The sequence below is a fragment of the Poecile atricapillus genome, chromosome W (genome assembly GCF_030490865.1).
Source record: "Poecile atricapillus isolate bPoeAtr1 chromosome W, bPoeAtr1.hap1, whole genome shotgun sequence".
NCBI classification, from domain to species: domain Eukaryota; kingdom Metazoa; phylum Chordata; class Aves; order Passeriformes; family Paridae; genus Poecile; species Poecile atricapillus.
Genome location: NC_081288.1, coordinates 65533073 through 65557124, shown reverse-complemented (window position 1 = coordinate 65557124; position 24052 = coordinate 65533073). Strand labels below are relative to the sequence as shown.

The 24052-nt window shown below is 37.3% G+C and overlaps 1 protein-coding gene across 5 annotated transcripts; it reads right to left on the bottom strand.

The window, feature by feature from the left end:
- Nucleotides 1-325: 325 nt before the first annotated feature.
- On the bottom strand, nucleotides 326-23804 carry LOC131591465 (polyadenylate-binding protein-interacting protein 1-like). 5 transcript variants are annotated; one of them, XR_009280382.1, is made up of 13 exons: nucleotides 23458-23802; nucleotides 20630-20799; nucleotides 14751-14939; nucleotides 11081-11193; nucleotides 9720-9831; nucleotides 8328-8453; nucleotides 6214-6320; nucleotides 5717-5834; nucleotides 5535-5589; nucleotides 4888-4981; nucleotides 1713-2477; nucleotides 948-1042; nucleotides 326-852 (listed from the first exon to the last, which is right to left on the bottom strand). XR_009280382.1 is itself a non-coding variant. In XM_058862201.1 (11 exons), the coding sequence occupies exons 1-11, from the start codon at nucleotides 23678-23680 to the stop codon at nucleotides 2384-2386; spliced, it is 1401 nt and encodes a 466-aa protein (XP_058718184.1). In that variant the 5' UTR covers nucleotides 23681-23802; the 3' UTR covers nucleotides 326-2383. The 5 variants fall into 5 exon arrangements, 2 of the variants coding, with proteins under 2 accessions (XP_058718184.1, XP_058718185.1); XR_009280381.1 differs by having other exon boundaries at nucleotides 948-2477; XR_009280380.1 differs by having other exon boundaries at nucleotides 326-1042.
- Between the last annotated feature and the right edge of the window lie 248 nt (nucleotides 23805-24052).

The window sequence follows — 24052 nt, the reverse complement described above, 5'->3', positions numbered from 1 at the left end:
CAGCACAGTGCAACAACAAAACAATCTTGATCTCGCTCCCTGCTCTGAAAAAGAGCACTGCTGTGGACACATAATACATATACGGGAGTATATACAGGGTTAGGTACCACAACCATGTGGACAGACTGAGCAGCCTTGTAACCAGGGAGTTTTGTAGCTAATAGACAAATATGTAGATGAAAGATGTTATCTCAACCCTATCATGCCACACATTGGCCACCAATTGAACATGGTTTAACACCAGCTTGAAACTATACTCCAAATAAGGCACTCCCCTTCCCCCCATCCCCTTTGATAAGAGAGGAACAAAGGCAGAGACTGGGTTGAGATAATTTACTGAAAGCAAACAGCGATGGAATAAGAAATCCACAGTGACAGCAGAAATATTAATAACAAAAGCATGTGAAAAAAAAAAAAAAAAGGTGCTTTACACACAAAATGTGTTCATCGCCTCAACTTAGTTCCATGTGGCCACTGGGACAAAGACAAGAAAGCAAATGCTCCCTGTAAGTCACAGGTATCAGTCGTGTCCATGTGGCTCCCTGGGACAAAGACAAGATGGCAGGCACTCCCTGCACTTGGCTCTCCCAGTCCCTGAGCTTGAGGTAATGAAAAACAATTATAGGAAAAACCCCTAAAAGCTAGATCATCCGCACTGCAACATGCTGCCGCTTCAGACTGCTACAATGGGATTGGCTCCACTCTGTTTCACCACTGCTTCGGACTGCTCCACTGGGCTCCATTCTGTGGCTGTTGTTGCTTTTCAGTTACGCCTCAGAGCCACATTTGCTTATTTTCAGAACTGCATTCTGGAGCTGTGCCTCAGAGGCATGGAAAGAGAATGGGCAGCAGCTGTGGCAGAGGACAAGGTGCACAGGGTTGATCCCTGAAACCCCCTCCAATGAAGAGAGGGAGATAAACGGTGCCATTTCCAGGGGTGTGTTCACCTTTTCTTCCCCCCAAAGCTACGCTCCCCAGCAATGATGTAGGTGATATAGAATAGCAACCTAGCCATGCCCACATGGTTCTGAACTCCTCCTCTCTGCAAGCAGAACAAATGCATATTTTAATACAAAAAATAATATATATTTTTTTAAAGCAAAAACACAAGATAGTGAAAGCTATATGAAAGGAAATAAAGCTGGTTAATTTTTTTTCTTAAAACTTCAACTTAAATGAGTATGTTAAACACCCAGAGAACAGTCAATACTCATTGTATTAGCAGATACACAAGTAATTTCAACAAATGAGTAAAAATTATTTACATGCATATTTATAACACATGTTCTTTACAATAGCCTTTTGGGAAATATTTCCCATTTGCTTTTGATAAGGGGTTCTACTCAGTCAAACCAGTAACAGGTAATAGAAAGAAATAGAGCTGAATTTGGCAACAACTACAATGATATATCCTAGGAAGACTAACACGATTAGTGTTCAAAAAACTAGCAGTTGACTTCAAATGTCAACATTTATGAAATATCAGTTTACTCAAAATACCAAATTAAACTATATAAAATAATTAGAATAATGGAGAAAGTGACAAGGATTGCTGAGAGATTGGACATGCTAGATAGTTTCAAAAAATATATCAAGCACTGCACATACTCCTGGAGAAGCACGGGTTAAAACATAAATATATTCATGTAATCTTGAAGAACACAGCAAATTACAGGATAGTTTTTGTTTGTAAAAGTTGAAAATAAGCTTACCTGAACCAAAGGTCTTGAAAGAACCTGACTTCCAAAACACTGCCTGGTTTTTCACATATCAACATGTAACGTTTATTCTAGGAAAGAGTTCAGGCCTCACATATACGTGTTTTGGAAGAGGAAGGAAAAGGAAAAAGAAAACCAAAACTCCCCACAAAAATAAACCTTCACAAACCACTTATCGTGATTTCATGATTGTGATCTATAGAAAAAAACCCAAAAAAGTCATTGATCATGTGCTCTTTAGTCAGGAAAAAAAAATAAATACCAGATCTTGTATATGGTAAAAAGGATATGTCCTAGTGTATACTAAACCAAGCAAGCAATTAAACTGAAATTGATTTATTCTTCCTCTTTTTCCCCTGCAAGGGTAATCCTATGGGACAGCTCTCCATTAAATTTTCATTTCCATTATGATACTTTTAAAATCAATTTTATTGCAGCCAAACACTGTTCATATACCTGTTCATAAAATGAATTGTGATATATACACAACACTAAGTTACAGAGTTTACAACTTTTGGCAAATTCTGTTTAACCAAACGGAAATTGAATAACTCGAGTACTTGGAGAAAGTGAACTTCCTTATTTTGGTACAAATGTTTTTTTGCCTCCCTGTACTCTAACCAGACCTAGTCTGGTTTATTAAACTAACGTTATTGTGTAACATCTCACTGTTTTCTCTTATGTTCTGATTCTAGACAGAATTTTTCATATGCTTCTTCAATTTCTGGATCCATCTTGTTATCAAGGTCATGAAAATACCTAAAGAAACAAAAACAACCCCCCCCCCCACCAAAATTGTTAAGTTTATGTACAGATTTTCAGAAACAGTAAATAAGTGAAATATTTACATAGAGGTCGAGGATAAAACAGAGCTTATGGGCCCTAGGAAAACAAACAGAAATCCCAAAGCAGCATAGATATGCACAAATTACTACAGTGTTTGTCACCAGTTTAGATAATCTTAGGCTGTCCACAGGTTAAAAGACAGAAATATTTCCAAGATGACAGAAAAATGCAATAATGTAATACAAGCTTTCAAAAATGTAATAACACATTTGCACAGATACATTTACAAAAAATATTATTAGAATAATATTAGCAAAATTTCAGTTGGTTAACATCCCAGTTCAAACACTGTGTCAACTCTCTTGGTTGCACACTAGTCAGAAAAATATATTTATATAGAAAACCTGTATTCCTATTTGTTGATATATGAAAGAAGGTGACCTTACTTTACCTCCCTTTTGTATCTGCATTATATTACCTTCTATTATAGGTTAACCAGTCTTTTGGAAAAGATTTGTCTCATTTAGGTCACAGGAAAGACTGTATCCCATTAATGACAATCAGTATTGTGCAGAATGGAGACTAACAGAGTTTCAAAAAAATCAAGATGGGAAGTGATAGGGATCACTTAATAGCTTTTTTATTCTCCTCAGTTACTGAGAAGTAACTTGAGCATTCCCTGTTTTCTCTAGGTCCAACTAGAGTTTTCATCACCATAAACTAGGACAACAGAGTTGTAGCTTGAACATGATAGTGATGCCTTAAGTTTTAGCTTTCATATTTTTCAGATTCTGTGCTGCCTAGGTATGTAGCTCTGAGCTTCATATTGAGTGTCAGTAATCTCTTCACAGAGTAGGTAGACAAAACAATTCCTTTTCCAGCTTGATACCAAGGACAATCGTTACAAGTTTCAGGCCCAAAAGCATAAACAACAGTTGACTGAAGAGAGAAAACAAGAAGGATGTGACTTCATAATCTGAAGCTGTAATTGGACAAATAACCCCAATATGCAGATGGACCAAAACTTATAAAAATGTGAGACCTTGTGACCAGTCATCCATTTTTTTTGTGACCATTTTGGGTCCATCTTGGGTGTAGCCCTGGCCAGGCTCTTGTACTACCAAAGGTGTATCCTTTAAGGCCTTTTAATAAATACCTACTTTATTCTTAACTGTCTAGCCTCTGTTCTAGGTCAGCCTTCCCAAGGCATCAATAGTGTATATAATTTTAAACAGTCTTAAATTAGCAGCTATTGACTCTCATAAAGGGTGCATTAGTTTCAGGTGCACAGTTTATTATCTTCTGTGCTTTAGTCCCAAACAAGGGAATCAGCATGCACATTAAAGCAGATATCACATTTAGTTTGCTCTTTCTTTCCTGTAGAACTGTAGACTTGAGAAGAAACTCAAGAACCCTTTTCCCTGATGTCAGTTATGAGAAATAGCTGATAGAGGATCAGGATAGATTTGTCTAAGCCTTTCTTAAGCCTTCAAAGAAGGTTCCACAGTCACCTTGCATCAAGATTGACTCAGTCTTTCACATGCCACTTTTCAGACTTGCTGTATTTAACTGCTGTCTGTATTCATTTTGCATTTAAGTTGTTCTAAACACAACAGTTCACAAGGGTAGTTTTTTCTACAGTATGATCTTGTTGATTTCTGGTGACATCACTAATTTATCTTCCAAAGTTCCTGTAACTCCCCTCAGCTAGATGCTGTCTCAAAGTTTTCTAACTTACTAACAAAAACACTGATCCAGACCAGCACTCTTATCACACATAAACACAACACTGAAAATGCTTTTGAGTATCAAATTATTATCTGAAAGTCCTCCTTCAACCAGTACAGAGCTCAGAGCAATTTATTTTAGACTGTATTTCTTTCACTGATTTCCTATCAAATTCTTATAAACTGCTGTCAGAAGGTGAGACTATATTCCCATCTACTGCTTCCCCTTTTACCATTAATTGAGGGAATACCACTTATCCTGAAGAGAACCTTAACAACCTTCTCCCTTTGAAAGATACTGAAAATTTTGTAATTAGCTAGAATGAATTCAGTTGTCTCACTACCAACACCTGAAGGTATGATGCATCATTTTGCTTGCAAATTTTTTTCTAAAATACAGAAGAGAGTATGTTTGCACATGTGCAAAAATATATTTAGTTTAATTGCCCTACTCAGTTGGATAAATGTTTCAAACTTGTGTGATTACAAACCAACTTACACCTGAACAAACACATAATTTCCATTGTAAAACTAAATAATAATTATTAATTTCATTTTTTAAAAGATTGGATTCCTAAATTTGCAGTAAAAATAACTAGTGTTAAAAAAACCCCAACACCACCCCGCAACAACTATCACTCAAAAAGAAAACATACTGATCTCCAGGTCCTGATAAAGCCACGCCATTTTCTTCATAATCTGGAAACAAATCCTCTCTTTCAAGCAGTTCTTGGTATTTTTCTTGGTAATCTGCCATAGTAAAATTGAGACCCAGTAATATATTAGTCCTCTAAATTAATGTGCATCTATACAGTTTGAAAGTAGCCTATTTAATGAAACAATAAATGGTATGAAACATCAAAAAAACTCCCACTACAGTGTTTTCTCAGGACATCAATCAATCTCCAAGAATGATACCTACCTTCCCAAAGAAACAAAGGTAGTCACAGTTGTCTTTACCTCAAATGATATTGTGCCATGTTGCACTCAGATTATAGGAAACAAAGAAACAAACCCTTTTGCTACTAACAATGAACAAACAAAAGAAGACCTGTGGAAACCAAGTGCTGAAGACTATGGCACAAATTCTTCTGAACTATATGAACTCAACTGCACATTTTCCATTTCAAACATTTACCTTCTTTTAACACAGAATAAGGCATGTGTTACACAAAGCCAGGAGTTCAGCTATAATTTTGTCTGTTAAGTTGTATGAGTTTCAGATATCTTAAGAACAACTTTTTATGTACTTCAACAGGACATAATTGCAACTTTTTAAAGACTGATAAAACAGGGGACATACCTGGATCTGCTGCAGTGAAAGGAATGCCATCAGAAGTGTAAAATGTTGGTTCATTCTATGAATAAAGTTATACAGCAAGTTATATGAGTTCAGAGACAGATGTTTGTAGCTTTTAGCAATGTGATTGTCTATGAGTCAAATTCATATTAAACTAAAGAACTGAAATACCAGTACATTCTTACCATAAAATAGTTAGGGTCATTTTCAGGAGTAGCTTTTGTATGTGGAGAACTTTCATGAACTCTACCCCAGTTACTTGATCGTAGTTCCACTACTTTCAGAAGCATATGTTTCACATCTCTGAAATAAACAAAAACAGCACAAAAGTTACAATTATTTGTGCAAAACAATAATTGGGCTAATGGTTGGCTAATGGAGGAGGGGAGGGGAAGGACTTAAACCATAGAAACAGAAAACACAAACAGAAAACAAACATACATAACCATCTCATTAAGTGGAACATTAATCTCTAGTAAAAGATAAAAAACAGAACAAAACCAAAACTGAAAGAACCATTCCCCCCACAATTCCTACATGAAAGTGACTAACATATCACCTTACTTTTTGTAAATGAAAGTTTTTTAGGAAATATTTTGGATATGGTCATTATTCTTGAAGATTTCTAAGATGTTCTGTTTAATATAAAAGCAAAATACTGCAAATAAATTTATCTTCTCACCTGCTACAGTTTGCATCCAACACAACATTTTCAATTATCTGAATCATTTCCTCCATATCATTCTTTCCTTTTTCTTTCCAGGCATCTTCTAAAACTGAGCCTGCCAACTAAAGACAAGGTATTAGGTTTTGTTGGGGGTTTTTTTGCTTAGTATTTTTTTCTCTTTTAAAGTGAATTATAAAAGTTTAAGAAACTGTCAACAGAAGACTTTCTTTAACAATCCATAGCATTTAGATGCATTATGTGACTACCTGAGGGTTGAAGGTCCCAATCTCCAACATCTTTTTGTTGAACAGATTCATGACCACATAGTTTATTTTAGACTACAGACAGTATGGTAACTCTATGTCAAATGTTGCCCAGAATTTCACAGCCACTTCCCTCATTTCAGTCTTGAAATGTAATTTTGAAACAACTCTCCAGTGATTTAATTACACTGTGAAACAGTCACATTACAACAAAATGCATTTTTTAATATTGCAATGATTTCTTGTAAAAAAGCATTACATTTCATCATCTTTCTTAGATTGTGTATCAGTGGGACATGGAGATTGCATTTGACCATACTATTACTTGTGTCACATTGACACAAAAATATTGCAATATTCTGAATCCTGCTGAAAGGATTAACAGCATTTGTCAGATCTTAATTGCTTTAAATACATGCTATGAACAAAGAGACCATATTTTTGCAGATGATGCCACAGGCTTACCTGATAATAACAATACGCTAGTAAACATTAGAAAGACTTCAGTCAACATACCTAGAATCAGATATGCCAGAATTTTACCTGGGTATGTGTAAAGAGGAGCCAAGAATTATCTGACCAAGCCAACTTGAGTTTTAATACATAAAATCTGTGAGACTGAAACTGTTGCTGAAAGAGCATTAGCAGCGGTCTAGAACTGCTATGGATGAAAGCCTTTTCTTTTAAGAAGAGGTACTTAATTCATTGTCCAATAATTACTTGCACCGTAGGAGATAAGAGTTAAACTACAAAAAATTAATTTTGCCACTATGGTCAAACTTAACAGGAGTTCCTAATTGTCCTGGGGTGACTTTATGATGCTTGTATCCCCAATTGCCTTGTTTATGTTACATATTAAGTCCTGCACCTTTAAGACTGGCTCTGAGAGCAAAGGCAGGAAAGAAGAAGTGTGCAGTTTGTGTTAAAGGAAAACATCACTCCCTCACATCCTGCTCCTGGACTATGGTGTCTGCAGCACAGACAGACAGCAGGACAGAGCTTCTCTTTTGCTTTCAGTTAGTTTTTAGCTAGCTGAGGCAGAGGAGTTCCCTGGAACATTTTTCTTTTTTTTTCTTGGATCTTTTCAAACCTGCTCTGGACTGAAAAAATCCCAGACAAACCCTGGAAGCTCATGCCTGTGGCCCACCAGGGACTGAGCCTTGGCACTTTCCAGTTCCAGAGGGACTGATAAGAACCTGAGCAAGCCAAGCTACACCACATGAAAAGGACATTTTTCTGAATTTGCCATTTCACTGAACAGCGAGAGGTTTTATTGTTTAATATTATTCAATTTCTGTTAAATAAACAGGCTTTTTCCACTTCTCTCCAAGGAAATCTCTTTTCCCAAACAAGTTGGGGGGAGGGTCCACTTGAATTTGCTTTTCTGGGGGGACCCCATTTGGAGGTTCTCTCACAAATTTGCCCTAAACCAGGACACTAATCTACTCAGCATAAATACTACATGATCTAAAAATGCTTGGAATGGTGTCTGATGATACAAAGGAATAAAATGCAAAGATAAAAGCAAGCACTTGTTTCACATTCCCAGTTTTCTACTGCGGTCCTGCATTGAACCTAGGTAATTAGATAACTCTAAAAAAGTTTAATTAAAAAGAAATATACTGCAAAGCAAATAGGTGAAAAGCCTGTATCTATCACTATATGAAAGGGAAAGGACAACAGGAGACATCTATTGCTTCAGTAGTGAATCCAGTGTTTCATGAGGTAGCCCAGTCTAGCCACAGATACACTTCAACATTTGTAGGTACTTGGAGCTTCCCTCTTCATTCAGGACTATGATGATATATTACAAAAAATAAAAAATGAAGTTTTTTTCTTTTTCTTCTTTTAAAACTACTGTCTCACCTTCAACAGTTTCACTGCACACATCAAATTATTATCCACAGGGTTAGAGAACAGCACATTTAGTAATTCCCGAAGGCCTTCTTGAAGAATTTCTGCTCGTGTGACCTGTCCCTTTGTTCCTTTAATCTGCAAAATATATTAAAAAAACCTAAAACCCAACTACATTTAAAAGACTTAAGTTTTAGAAATTAATTTAATCACATTTTCTCACTCAGATGCTGTATGATTTGGTTTGTGATTAACATAGTTGAGCTCTTCAGTTGAAAGAACATGTCAAATACCGTAACTATTTCTAGAATAGAGTCGTATCCTTGCAATTCTGAAATATACATAACAATGCCTGCCTAGCATTTTTTGTTTGCTCATAAATTGCTAAGAAAAGCTGCAAAATGCCTGGCAAGTGATCCACATCATCCCAAGTTCTCAGAATCCCATGCTCTTTTCCCATCCTACCTTATGCATTCTCTGCAGCTGCAGAGTACCTTACTTCTAGAAGGCATTCTTTATATATTTAAAAATTAGAAAAAAATGTTTTAAAAATAAATGGTACTGCAAACTGGGAAACTTCCCCTCCACCAAATCCTTTGGAAAGCTTCCTTTTTACTTCTAGTAAGTGAAAATTAGATTTCAAGGCCCATTTATGAATAAAAATGGAAGACTCAGAGTTTTCTTCCCTCATGTCAGCAGAATATTTTAGTAGTGTCTGCTTAAATCAAACCTTTGAAATAATTCAGTGAAAAATATATTTTAAGGACACTACAGTAGTCAGTGAACTTACTGAACTCATGGGTATAAGAGTCAAATAATTTTCATGTGTACATACATTTTTTTGTACTTATCAGAAACAAAAAACTGATCTAAATACAAAATTTCATGCTTCATGTATAAGCCAAGGACCCAACCTTCAGAAGAAATATCTTTCAAGGTCTGCATTTTTATTGTTCATTTTGAAGAATCCCATGCCTTCATCAAGCATTTGATAATAGTGCCTACTAGTGGCTGAATACTGAATTACATGGATTATTAATACCTATTTCTGCTAGGTTGCAACATTTTCTGTGTTAAGTGTAGTAATCTGGTGTGTTTACCAGACAAAAGAAAATACCAAAAGCTTCATTCCAAAGGTGGTTTATGGCTGGTTATTTTTATGTATTCTTACACCTTTTTTTAATCTTTATATATTTCTCTTCTGATGATCTTGTCCTTTTTTGCTTATCTGTTTCTTGGACACAAATTATAATGCAACTGTTCTAAAGCACTTTTATTTTATTCCCCTTTCCCTTTAAAAAAACAAACTCAAAACCCCCACACCTCAAATGATATTCCATTTTAGTGTTCACTTAAACACAACAAAAATTAATTAATATGAATGACATACAACTTTCTTCTTACCTCTAGGTTAAGGTAAAGTTCAGCTAAGAACAACACAAAAGCATGAAATTGTTTTTGAGCAGTTTCATCTCCTTTGGCAGCTTCATCTCTATTTTCATACTCTGTTTGGCACCTAAAAACATTAAAGCAAAAATCATATAATCTATAGACAACCCAACATATGCAACATGCTACTTATTTAATAGAATGCTAAGAATTTATTCACTGCATTAACTATTAAATGCTGAATAGTAGGAAGTTTGATTTGTGAAGTGAGAGGACTTCAGAAAGAATGCAGATTTTTGTTCTTCTAGGTGAGCACTGAGATATCTGAGAAAGCAAAATGAAATAGGGAAAATTGCAACATGTAAAAATTAAAAGACAGTTACACAGTTTATATATTAGAATATGGGTCCAGGAAGTTTAACATGGGCAGACAAACATCAACAGAAATAAAATAGGTGTACTCTGAAAGATGTTTTCCCCCTTTCAGGGTGCTGCCCACATTGTTTTAGATGCCTTAACATTTATTCGATAAATTCTTTATCCTACCATTTTAAGTGACAGAAGCAAAATTTAGATATAAATGCAAACAGTGGGGATTAAGATAACATCACAGTGAGGTAATTTTTAGTATTCAACAACTGTCTTCTTTTAAGTTTATCATGCCTTTATTCCTAAACATAGGTGGACTAAGTGAAACTTTTAAAGTAAGAATCAAGTCTGGAGCTTAGGAAGACAAAAGTCCTTTAAGAAAAAGACTAATTTCTAAAGAATTCTGAAGTATTAAAGTGTACGATTCCTTCAAGTGTCATACAGTAAGATGTAAAAGGAAATATATCCATTTAAAAAATGTTGCATTTTTGTCAAATGTGAAGTCTAATCATTATTAAACCTTAATCCCCCAAATTCTGTAGTAACTGAAAATTGAAGAAATTTATCCTTCTGGATTTTATGCATCATAGATGTACAGTCAGTTAGCAAACCAACAAATAAACTTTTCACAGCAACTCCAGCCAGAAGAGTAATTAAAGAAAAAACACAATGAAATAAGCCCTGGCAAGAGTCAGAGGACAAAGACAGTACATATATATGCATTTAGTATATATTTAAAGTTCACTACCTTCTGAATTTACACTATAACTTGGTATCAGTACAATATACTCAACTGAAAGGAGCCTACAGAACTTGGAGTCCTATTTTCATATTAAAAATATAAAAATTTAAAAATATATATGTTAGATATCTAGTATGTACCTATGCTTTAATAATCCTCAATCTAAATTTCTCTTTTAAATATTCACACTATGTTAAGAGTTACATACAAAAAAGGAAGACAACCTGAGAAAGTAACAGGATTAAAATGACACACTGTTACTGACCTTTGAAGTAACAACTGCCGAAAGCTCCCACTTTGTGGACTAATGGTTAGATGGTGAGATAGATAGTTACACAACCGTGCTCCCATGTAAGAAAAATTTGGGACAGATGTGGCCTTCCAAAATAAAAGTGGAAAAATAAATTATTCATAGCACTCATGATTAGGTTATCAGGAAATATCTTTAAGAGATTTTTGAAAATCTGTCTAGCAACAGTTGACTAGACAATTGAAGAACAGAAGATTAATAATTACTATTTCTCATGTTATTTTTTTCTCTCAAACACTTTGCTATATGCATTTCAGCACTTTGAAGTTCATTATACTGATTTTGTGGCTTTAAGAAAATAACCAGCATTGTGCCATTTGTCCTCAATTCTACTTCTCCATTGTGACCTACGTGAAAGAGTATCTGAAAGTCACTTTCAAGCTGTTAATAAAAAAACCCAAAACAAAACAAAACAAAAAAACCCACCAAAACCAAGAGTGGACATTAAGACTTTTTAAGGACCAGTGTGTTAAAATAAAAATCTGGGATAAATAGCTCTTATACTGAATGAAGTTGATATATTTATTTTTGACAATAAGGAACACTCAGGGAAAGAGTACAAGAACATGGTAAGTAAAGATAAATACTTTCTCCTGTACATGCTCCAGCAAACTGCAGAATAGCAAACATCTGATTCAGATATTAAAACTGTATCATTACAGTTAATAGTTCTTGATAAGTCCTTTTTCTAAAACAAGTCCATTTACTTTGAATATTTACACTTTTATAATCTAAAAACAGGTGGTGGCAACCAAATTCCACAACATAAGTTATACATTGTCTGAAAAATATTTTGCTTTGAAACTGATACTTGAAAATTACAAGAGGTGGTAAAAGTAATTTGGAATCCATTAGTGTTTACATTCAACCTCTCTTAGAACTTCAAGTAGAACATTCCCTTATTTTGGCAATTTATTACTGCTCATTTTTTTGGAGTCTCTTCTAACAAGACTTTGATATTATTTCTCAGTTATAGCTTCAGTGAAAAGAGGCTCTGGTCTAAGTAATTTGATCAGCTCTGCCAAAAAAACCCACCCATGGATACTAAGAATTCATTAAACTTTTCCTTTGGCTTTATCATCTTTGAACATTACTTTTACATCTATCAGTGCTATAAATGTTTGCATGCTTTGCTTATAACATGTTTGAAAAAGTATCTTGCCATTATCATGTGAATGCATTATAGCTACTTACCTTCTACAGGCAGAGGAAAATATGCACTAAACATAACTGTACTATATGCATTACACTACTGGAAAGAACTGAGATATCTTTGAAAGATACAAGAAATTTAAGTAATTAAGAAAGTTAAATCAACTTTAGTTTTCAGTAAGAGGCATATGAAATAGCTAACGAGCTTTTTGGTGCTTTAGTTCAATCAGTTGCTTGAACTAGAAGAGGTGGCCCCCTTTTTATAAGGCAAAATATGTTACTTAAATTACACTTCTCTTTCCTAAGGGAAAAAAACCCAACAAATTCAAAACCAACCTCAACCAAAAAAAAAAAAGCCACAAACAAACAAACAAACAAAAATCCCCAAAACCACCACAAAACAAACCAACAAAATCCCACCAAAACAAACCACCACACAGTCAAAACCAAAAACTACTTCAAACATCATCTGTATTTTTTTAACCCATTATCTTCCCAATTAGTTGGTCTGTATTTGTGGTTGCATCAAATACTGAAACAATGCAATTTGGGGTATTCTGACCTGGCATAGTACACAGAGACAAAAATAAATAAATAAATAAATCTCATATCTTAGTAACCAAATATTATAGTACAATGATGTCTTCCCCGAATTATTGTTGCTTTGTAATCCCAGTTTATCTCCAACTCCAAAAAAGTAAAAATCTAAGCATGAAGGCTAGCCTATCAATACATACCTTGAGAAATTTTACTTGCTGTAACAGCAACAGTACACCATACTAACTACACAACAGTCAAGACTCTTAAGCTATGAAGTCAGTGTTCAACTTTTGGAAAACAAGCTAACTGGCACTTCACTCTGTCAAGACATAAATGGATTAGGAAGAACAGGGGGAAGTATATAATTAAATCTTACAGACAGGCTAAGATACCTGATACCCAGATGAAGGGAAGATTGTACAGGATTTTGGTTTCTTTTATTTTAGCCTTTTTTCCTTCACAAACCTAACATCTGTAGATCTGCTCAAACATCACTGGTGCAGATTCTTATAAATACACTTCAGCATTTTTAAATGAAGTTTTGAGATAAACCAGGACAAGTAAAAACAAATACTTAAGCAGAAGGTCAAGATAGAAGAATAAGCATAGTTGACTGACACTCAAACACTGTCTTATCCTGACATACAATGAAGCTGAAATCATGTGCTTTTGGATACCAGGACAGCATTTTGCACTAAGTTTTATTTTCCAGAAAAATTATCTTTCAGACTGATAACATTCAATGCTTCTCAGTTAAAGAAGGCACATCCAACCGTAACATTGGACTTGTTTTAAATAGGGGGAGAGAAAAAGAGGCAACATTAAAATACTTATATTAAACAAGAGTCAATTTATTAAACATCTATGAAGTTTCTTCAAATAAAGTTATATGGAATATTTTCATCTTTTATTAACTTTTCTCCATGTGTCCAAATAAAGGATGAAAAAATTATGCTGCCAAACACAGCACAAGTAATCTTAATGTCTAACTAAACTATTCTGAATTAAATGTGTATCAATTCTGTATTATAGTAAGAAACTTAAGACTCTACAGTTCTTAAGATCCTACACAATGCGTGACAATTACGCAGGTTCTACATACCCCAGATTATTTCACAGTAAAACAATCTGCAAGTATCTGCACTTAAAAGGTGCACAAAGTTTACATTCTTCAATGCAGAATTTGAAAGCAACTCAGGATAATGGGAGATACCTAATGTAATAAATAGCAAGCAGAAGTGTGACTTCATTTTCTGCAGCAAGCCCAGAAGACAGTAGCAACAGCTCATTTGCTAAGCAACACAGATTAAGCTGTTTTTTCCAATGGCTCCCCCAATTAGTAGAGAGTTCAGCTCAAGGTCTCTGTCCTCATTTCCATGATCATCAATGTGACTAGACCTAGTTACCAGCAGACTAGCTTTCCTTTTCTCTAATTATGATGTTCTGAAATAGTTATAATACCAAATGAAGAACAAAGCTTGTCAGTAAAAAGAGCATTTTCCAAAGTAGGTATAGTTTTTTTTTAAAATACAAAAGAACAAAAAATATCTGTTATGAAAAATATTTTTGTAGGATATAATAAAAATGTACAACTGACAGTCTCTGCTATGTAAATCCAGCAATTCAAATATAACTTCTTCAATGAACTGCTGTAATTTCAACTCTAGTATGTGAACTGAGAGATTCAAATACACAACAAAGGAAACAGAGTAAATTAGGGAAAATTATCAACCAGCCAAGTATATCTCACTTGAGCTATCATTACAGTTTATTGAGAAAAATCTTTCCCTATACATTTCAGTCCAAAAAGAAAAATTCAAACCATTAAAATATTATGTAGCCCAATGATAGAACAAATAATACTAGCATGCATATCTTGCACACTAGGTAGCACAGGTATAACATCCATGTTAAGACAGAATACACAGGCTACCTGTTGATATATGAGTTCAACAAGTTCTTGCAAAGTTTCATCCGCAGTGACCCAGCCATTCACTGTTTCAGCAAAATGCTCTATTTCAGTTTCAAAACAACCTGGTTGCTCGGCGAGGTGATTTAGAAAGTCTTGTACATATTCTGCCAAAGTCAGATAGCCATCATATTCATCTTCAAAGGAAGAATCCTATAGCAGTGAAAGAATATACCAGCTATTTAAAAGGAACCTTAAATAAAGTTGTCACACTTACTATCTCCAGAAGTAACCATATAGCCCTTAGTCTTGAGTAACTCCTGATGCTCTGCATACTTGATAGTGATCTTTATTACACATTTCACTTAAACATTTTTAGCAAATATAGACCTTTGCATCAAAAAAACTCTAGTAGTCAAGAACTAGATAACATGTTTTTATAGAGATTGTCTCCCAGCAAAACACATCAAAAGACAGATTAAAAAGAAATTAGTTTGCCAAGTTGACTGTAAGATTAACTAACAAATACATAAGTATACCTGCTAAGAGTAAAATTACCAAACTGAGGCTCAACACCCTTTCCTGATGCACACACAAACTGTGCTACAGCTATATGAACTGTAGAAGAAAAAATAATTGAAAATTTGAAACAAAATATTTTGAGCTTACCTAGAGCGCAAAAGTGCTCCAAAATATGCAGGAGGGAGAGAAATTACAGAAATACAATACAGTGTAATGTTCCCATGTATAAAATACAGGCAGGAAATAATGCATACTTTATCAGTTTTTGCTCCTGCTGATGGAACAGAAAGCCACTCTACTAGGTTTCTGTGGCCAGGTTTTGGTAGTGGGGGGAACTGCAGAGGTAGCTTCTGTGAGAAGCTGCTGGAAGCTTCCCCCATGTCTGGCAGAGCCAACACCAGTCAGCTCCAGGATGGACTTGCCACTGGCCAAGGCTGGGTCAATCAGAGATGGCAGTGATGCCTCAGGGATAACATAGTTAAGAAAAAAAGTTATTGTGCAGATGTAATTGGGGACAGAGGAGAGTGGAGTGAGAATATGTGAGAACAACTCTGCAGACACCAAGGTCAGTGCAGAAGGATGGGGAGGAGGTGCTCCAGGCACTGGAGCTGAGATTCTCCTACAGCCCGTGGTGAAGACCATGGTGAAGCAGCTGTGCCCCTGCAGCCCAGGGAGGGCCGCAGGGATACAGAGATCCTCCTGCAGCTTCTGGAACAGCCCATGCAAGAGCAGGGGATGCCTGAGAGGAGGCTGTGTCCCCATGAGATGCCTGTGCTGGAGCAGGGTCCTGGCAGGGACCTATGGACCCATAGAGAGGAGTCCACACTGGAGCAGGTTTCCTGGTAGGACTTGTGACCCCATGGGGGACCCACACTGGAGCAGGCTGTGCCTGAAATACTGACCCTGTGTAAGAGGGACCCACGGTGGAGCAGTTTGGGGAGAGCTGTTGCCTGTGGGATGGACTCACACTGGAGAAATTAATGGAGAACTGTCTCACATGGGAGGGACTCCATGCTGGAGCAAGGGAAAGACTGACTCCTCTCCCAGAGCAGTGGCAGGAACAATGGGTGATGAACTGACCATAACCCCCATTCCGGTCTCCCTGTGCTGATGGGGGTGGAGAAGGTAGAGCTGGAAAAGGGAAGGAAGGTGTTTTTAAGGTCTTATTTTACTTCTCATTATCCTGCTCTGATTTTTGTTAGTAGTAAATTAAATTCATATCTCTAATTCAAGCCGGTTTTGCTCATGGACAGTATTTGGTGAGTGATCCGGTCCTTTACTCAACTCATGAACATTTGTTATATTTTCTCTCCCTTGTCCAGCTGCAGAGGGAAGGGAGAGAGAGGTTTTGGTGGGTGCCTGGCATTCAGCCAGGGGCAACCCACTAATTTTGTCCATTCAAAAATGGATGTATGTAACAGTCTCTAAAGTCAATGCTGTGTCCTGGATAATTACAATATGAGAAGAATAGCATAGGAAGGAACATACTTTGTGATGTAACTAGTAATAACACAGTACCAATAATTTTCATACTGTACAAAAGATTGTGAAAAGTATCTCATGAGATCTCAGAAGAGCAAGCAGGAACCTGAAGAGGGAACTGCTAAAGAGCTGACATAATTAGTGATTCAAGACATAAGAGTAACATACAAGATATCAGAATTCTCAACTGATCTACTATTTAATGTGAAATAAATTTAAATACATCTACTGTAATGAAAAATCAAGCTAAAAATGATAACCACTTTACTTAGTAGACATAAATACACTGATAAGGTTTATAATTACATTCTCCCTCTTCCCACCTTCCCTCCTTTAATGAGGGGTTAATCCTTCACTTTCTGTCTTCAAAATGCCTCATTTTCTTCTCTACTGCAAAGCAACATAGATCTGTGAAAGATAAAAGCTCTGGATATGAACTGTGGAGAAAGATACACATTGCTGAAAATCAAGTATTGGCATTAATTTCACAACCTGTAAAAAATGTGTGGGGAAAAATTCAGATTTTCCAAAAATCTTTAAAGACCCATGTTGTAAGAGTATACAACTTAAGCTAATGAGGGGCACATCAATATATAACAGAAGAAAAACTAGAAAGGTTTCATATGATGTGTAATTGCCCAGTGAATAATACTGAAGACAAAGTTAATGTGGCCCAGCAGAAATAGTATGGATTTAAGGAAATGCTGGCAAATCATTATTACTCATAAGGATAAAGCCTTCAACAACCTGATCCAAGTTTATTTTGCTCTGAGTTGGGATCAGACCAGAGGAACTTCAGAGGTCCTTTCCAACCTAAATTATTCTATTATTCTAATGGTTTAAAGTTTATGAAGCCAAATAATGAAAGCTAACAAGCCTCTAACTTGCTAAATATTCTATTTCTCTAAAGAAAATCAAATTTTACCAGGCAATTTCAAACAGCTCAGAAAAAGTTTTGTACAACAAACTATTTTGGTCCACAGAACTATGACATTATTTTGCAACAACTGCAGCTTAGTCACATACAGCACAACTAGTATCTCTTCAAACAACCTGTTTGAAAACTCTCCAGCCAAGTTGCAGGGGATGCAGCTGCTGTAGCTAGTAATAAAAGCTGCTCTTTCTGAAAGTCATCAGGTTGTTATGAGACCCACATTTAGTAGAGAGGAAGGCATATTCCTCTCATCCTCACCTGATAAAAAATTCACTCTTGGAGGAAACGTCCTTGTTCTGCAAGGGACTCCAATCCCATTTGGTATACTGGTGTCCTTGTATTCATACTCCTCTTCCCATTTTGTAATTAAAAGGCTAACCACAGAGGCTAAACTCAGCACCACATTCATCTACCTCTACTAATTATGCAACTTCAAAGGCAGTCTAGGTTTTAGTAATTATGCCAGGGAACAGAACAAATGGGAGAGAAAAAAAAATAATAATTCAAACTTTATTATATGCTGTATATTGCTAAATTAGCACTCAATACTAAAAACCTAATTAGATTTAGTCCAGTAACTTCTAGACATAAACCTCTCATGTTTTTCACTGGCAGATTTTAACAAAAGAGATAGAACAACGTACTATATCAACTAAGTTTTGGGGTTTTATCTTCAGATTATACCTACCCAGCAAGTATACAATAGTTAATGCAAAATTATGTATAAAGACTGTTACAGGTACAAACCTCATATGACATTAATGGGTGATTTAATTGGCACCTTAATGTTTGACTAAAAGTATAAACCCCACTAGTGAGGCTGCTTAGCCTCCTTTTGGAAATTATTTGAAGAAAAAAAAGGAGGTGGAGGGGAAATTCCACCTAAGATAATACAAATATCACTCCTAAAACTATTAATTGAGATCATTATGCCCTTCTGATAGAATAACAGTCATGTTATTCTCATATATCCATGTCAGAGAACAAGTCTGACATTTCCTACTGGCAATCTAGTCACCAGTTCTACTGCAGATATACACCACTTTCAATGGGATGGACAGCTGTATGCAAACAGAATCCCAGAGATCTTTCCTCCCCAAAGTCCTGGTAAAGTTTTTCTGAAAAATCTAGTATGCCTTGGATGCTGTAGCCCTTAAAGTATCTTCAAAGGTAGCTGATAATTTTGAGTATCAGAACTAACTGGAGATTAAATAATCTAACAATCAAATGTTATATGGACATACATAGTAATTACAGTAATGTACAATCAAACATGGAATCAATCAACACATTATTTCTAAAACAATAAATGTTTAATAAATAGCAGAAAACAACATGAATTTTCAGATCTAAAAATTTCAGGGAACATTATAAATGAAAGCTAAGTATTACTTGTAAGAAAAACTGAATTTTCTCAAAACTACTTTGTTTCAAATTTTAAAATCCATGGTGAAAAATCTGTAACAGTAAAGTGTGCTAAATTCCTTATTTTTATTACAGGTGGACCCAGTTTACAAAATTAATTCAGCTATTAAAGAAAAAAAAGCAAATTAAAAAACTCAAAAACCAACAAAAAACTAACAAACAAAAAAATCCCTAAACTTGGTAATAGTGAAGGACTAACAAGTCTGAAGCATCACTATTCTATCCCTAGTATATTCTGATTACATTAGCGTTCCTACGACATACTTCCAAATAAATGTTCTAGGTTTTGCTACCATTTTAAGAGTTATTTTCATTAACAAATGAGTCACTTGCATTCATAACATATTCCTACAACATCTGTGTGCTTTTGCAAAACAGCTTAAAAGCAACATTGCTGGACTCAAAACTTTGTAATTATACATATGCACACCCATGCCATCCCAAATGGCATTTTTTCTTTATTTATAGACAGCATGTAACGTACTGGGGCAAAGTAGTATTTTTTCCTCCTAGATTATCCATTCACAGAAGCATGTTTGTACTGGCATTTGTCAGTGGTTGTATATGATTATGGGCTTTTATTATTCACAACAGTGATTTTATTCAGTAAGCTGGCAAAGCTGGTAATATCCAGATAACATCGATTTTACTGGTGAGAAAAAAACCCTTCAAAATTCCAAACCACCATGTTTAGCATTCAAATCAAGTATTTTTCCCTAAGTTATTAAAAATATATTTGTTTCAGTATAATTGTTTATAATCATTTGATTGTATTTGTAAAAGCAATAGTTCCCACCTACTTATACCAGTACCAGTTTATCTGCCTGCATAACAAAAAGATATGCCAAGAATTCACATAGCTCTTCCCTAGAGTAGAATTAGTGTAGCAACAGTATGGAAGACCTTGAGAGTAGAAAATAAGAAGTACCAACTTTTATTATGCGATGAGTGTACAATATGGATTGGAGATTACCCTTAGCCTGGCTGCAAATACATTTCATATTAGGTGTGCTGCTAGGAAACCTACTTTTTTGCCCTCTGGTGATACAATACCCCTGAAGGAATTAAAAGATACATGATGGTACATAAAGTTAGGCAGTCATGGCAAATCATACCCATGGCACAGTAAATTTAGGAAAAGTAAAGGTTATGCTTAGAAAAGCTAAAGTTCAAGTTTTCTCCCACACTTGCTTCAAAAACCCCTGCAATCTGAATAAAAGTACAGCTAAGTTTTTAATGAAAATGCAGTGCAAATGTAACTATAACAGAGGTAGTTGTGAAAAAGACAGCTTACGCTGATGTTGGGTGTAATCAATAAGGAATGTAGTCATCTGGAGCAAACTTCAAGCAAAATACTAAAGGCTCTCACAGTATAACATTCACTTATCACAATATTCTGACTGTCTCCGGAGGTTATCATCCAAATTCTTGAAATCTCTTCAGCAAATACAGCATTCAAGTTAACTGATACACAAGAGCACAACATTGTTAAACTGAATATAAGTAAATTGGCATATACTAAGAAAAGACTAACACTCACTGCAAAGTTCTGGTTATATCCTGATGGATAAAACTCAGGTGCTTTAACAGACAACTTTGATGTTACCACAGGAGCCACAGCCACCTGAGATTCAGCCATTTCCAGTCCAGAATCAGGAACTGAAACTTTTTCTTGTGATCCAGATGGAATTCTTGCCTGCTGCAGATGTTCTGAAAAGTTTTTGATAAATGGATTTTGTTAATGGTTTTTCTTAGAAACCACTAAATTAGTAGTATGTATTCACACAGAGTACACAAAAACAAATACATCACTTTTTGGACTTTAAATATACTTTTACTTATACTATAGATAGACTTTCCTCCAAGCTCAGGAGAGATCCATCCTAATAAAGAGGAAGTCAGGTAAAATTGCCAGAAGACACCTGCATGGATGAACAAGCTCTTGGACAAACTCAAACACAAAAAGGAAGCCTACAGAGGGTAGAAGGGACAGGTAGACTGAGAGGAAGACATTGTCTGAGCAGACAGGGATCAGGTTAGGAGAGCAAAAGCCCTGAGAGAATTAAAGCTGGCCAGGGACATCAAGGGCAACAAGAAAAGCCTCTGTAGGTATGTCCTACCTGACAAATTTGGTGGCCTTCTACGATGGGGTTACAGCAGTGGTGGATGAGGGAAGAGCAGCTACTATCATCTACCTGGACTTGTGCAAAGCATTTGACACTGTCCCACACAAAATCCTTGTCTCTAAACTGCAGAGACACAGATTTGACAGACAAACCACTTGGTGGATAAAGAACTGGCTGAATGGTCACACTCAAAGAGTTGTGGTCAACAGCTCAATGTCTAAGTGGAGACCGGTGACAAGTGACCTTCCCCAAGGGTTGGTTGGTACTGGGAGCAATGCTGTTTAACATCTTTGTTAGTGATATGAACAGTGGGATCAAGGGCATCCTCAGTAAGTTCATTGATGACACAGAGCTGTGTGGTGCAGTCAACATGCTGGAGGGAAGGGATGCCATCCAGAAAGACCTGGAGACGCTTGAGAGATAGGCTTGTGGGAACCTCATGAAGGTCAACAAAGCCAGGTGCAAGGTTGTGCACCTCAGTTGGGGCAATCCCAAGAACAAGTACAGGCTGGGCAGAGAATGGGTGGAGAGCAGCCCTGGGGAGAAAGACTTAGGGGTGTTGGTTGACAAGAAGCTCAACATGAGCTGGTAATGTGCACTTGCAGCCCAGAAAGCCAATGCTATCCTGAGCTATATCAAAAAAGGCATGACCAGCAGGGTGAGGGAGGTGATTCTGCCCCTCTATGCTGCTCTTGTGATACCACACCTGGAGTACTGCATCCAGTTCTGGGGCCTCCAACACAACAAAGATGGGGACCTGCTGGAGCAAGTTCAGAGGAGGGCCATGATGATCAGAGGGCAGAAGCATCTCTGCTATGGAGACGGGTTGAGAGAGTTGGGATTGTTCAGTCTGGAGAATAGAAGGCTGGGGAGACCTTACGGTAGCCTTTTAGTACTTCATGGGGGCCTACAAAAAAGACAGAGGGGGAGTTTTTACAAGGCCATGGAGTGATAGGACAAGGGGGAATGACTTCAAACTGAAAGAGTAGGTTTAGATTGGATATTAGGAAGAAATTCTTCCCTGTGAGGGTGGTGAGACCCTGGCACAAGTTGCCCAGAAAAGCTGTGGCTGCCCCATCCCCAGAAGTGTTCAAGGCCAGGGTGGATGGGGCTTGGAGCAACCTGGTCTAGTGGAAGGTGTCCTGGCCCATGGCAAGAGGGTGGAACTAAATGGTCTTTAAGGTCCCTTCCAACCCAAACCATTCTGTCATCCTATACTTCAAATATATATATTTAATATGGATAAAGCTTTCACTTGAACAAACTCTAGGCACCTTTCTACATGATAGAAAGTGAACACAATCGATGTTCATGTGAAAGTGACCAAAAAAAGGGTGAGCCCTCTCTTTCCCCATGAAAACATGTTTTCTAAGAGCTAACCTGAGAAAGTAGTAAATTTTCTTATATTATTGCTGCTTTTGGGTTTTTCTCATAGATTTTATATGTAAAGTCAAGACTCTAAAGGTCAATAAATGGAAGAAATCACTATTTCTTAACATAATCCTTAAAGACACTTAGCTATAATTTTTGTACACAATTTTAAAAATTAATCCAATGAAACAGTGTTTTTTAAACCACATTTTCCAAATCCATATTTATAAATTAGCTCCTAAATTTACTGAAAACATAATCTGGATCTACCTGAAAAAGGTAACCAACAAATAATGCTTTATGTTACTGTTGGGTTGGCATTATTTTTTTGTCAAACCTTTAGTCCAGAGTTAGAGAATTCTTCTGTAAGGGGAAGAATGAGAACATCTGCAGCCAGATGAACAAATGGCTAAAACACATACATTCAGATGTGTGGGCACAGAAAGGGAGGGAGGGACAGAGAGAGAAACGTTGCAAGCAGGCTACAACGGTACATCATACCTTTACTTGGGCACAGGTCCATAGCCCAGAAACACGACTGCTCATCTAAGGAAAACTGCAGTTGCCAGGCCCCCTACGAAGCTCACCTCCATGCAGTGGCCTCTAAGCCCCTAGGTACGTGGGGTGGAAGAAAGTACGTGTCCCCGTGGCTAGGCCGAAGGGAGGTGTGTGGGGGAAGCCCCAGGGTTCCACTCTCAGTGGGACAGCGACGGGAATGGGGGTGGGGGGGTGCCGGAGCAGCAAGCGAAGCAAGAGCAGGGCACTGGGCACAAGGGGAGCACAGCGGACTTTAGGGGGCTACTCCTCGATGCCTTCGGCACCGGGGGCCTCTGGAAGGGCGGGGAAGGGGCCACTGCACGGCGGCCAGTACCTGTGTTTCCGGTGCTCAGCGGCGCTGTCTTCGGAGGTCGCAACGGTTCCTGCTGCAGCAAGAGGCCACCCGTTTTATGCTGCTTTTCGGCCGAGACTGAACTGTGGGAACCACTACCCCCAAGACAGGCCCCACCACAGCTCTCCGACGCGTCCGCGCCGCTGAGAGCAGCGCGACCTCGGCCCCGGCCAGCACCTGGAGCTCGGTCGAAACTATCCGACATATTCAGGTCGGGGTAGCTCAGGCGCTCATAGGAAGAAGCCAGCGACTCAATCTCGCTTCGCCGCGGCCCGAGCACTTCACTTTCAGTTTTATCCCCCCTCCCCCCCCACAAACCGCCACGATGGTCGCGACCTAGGCCTGCTCACAGCGCCCCCTCGCTACCTCTCAATACCCGTCGCCATAGCAACCTCGGTGGCGCTGAGGCCTAGCACCACCCGCCGCCGGGAGGGGGAGGAGCACGGCCCGCCAGGCGCCATTGTCACCCGCAGGTTTGGGTCAGGCGTGGTATTTGTGAGAGTTGTCCCCATCAGCTCGGCTACTAGGGGTTAAAGGCTCTCTCCTGGATGTCGGGCTGCGTAGCCAACCTAAACCT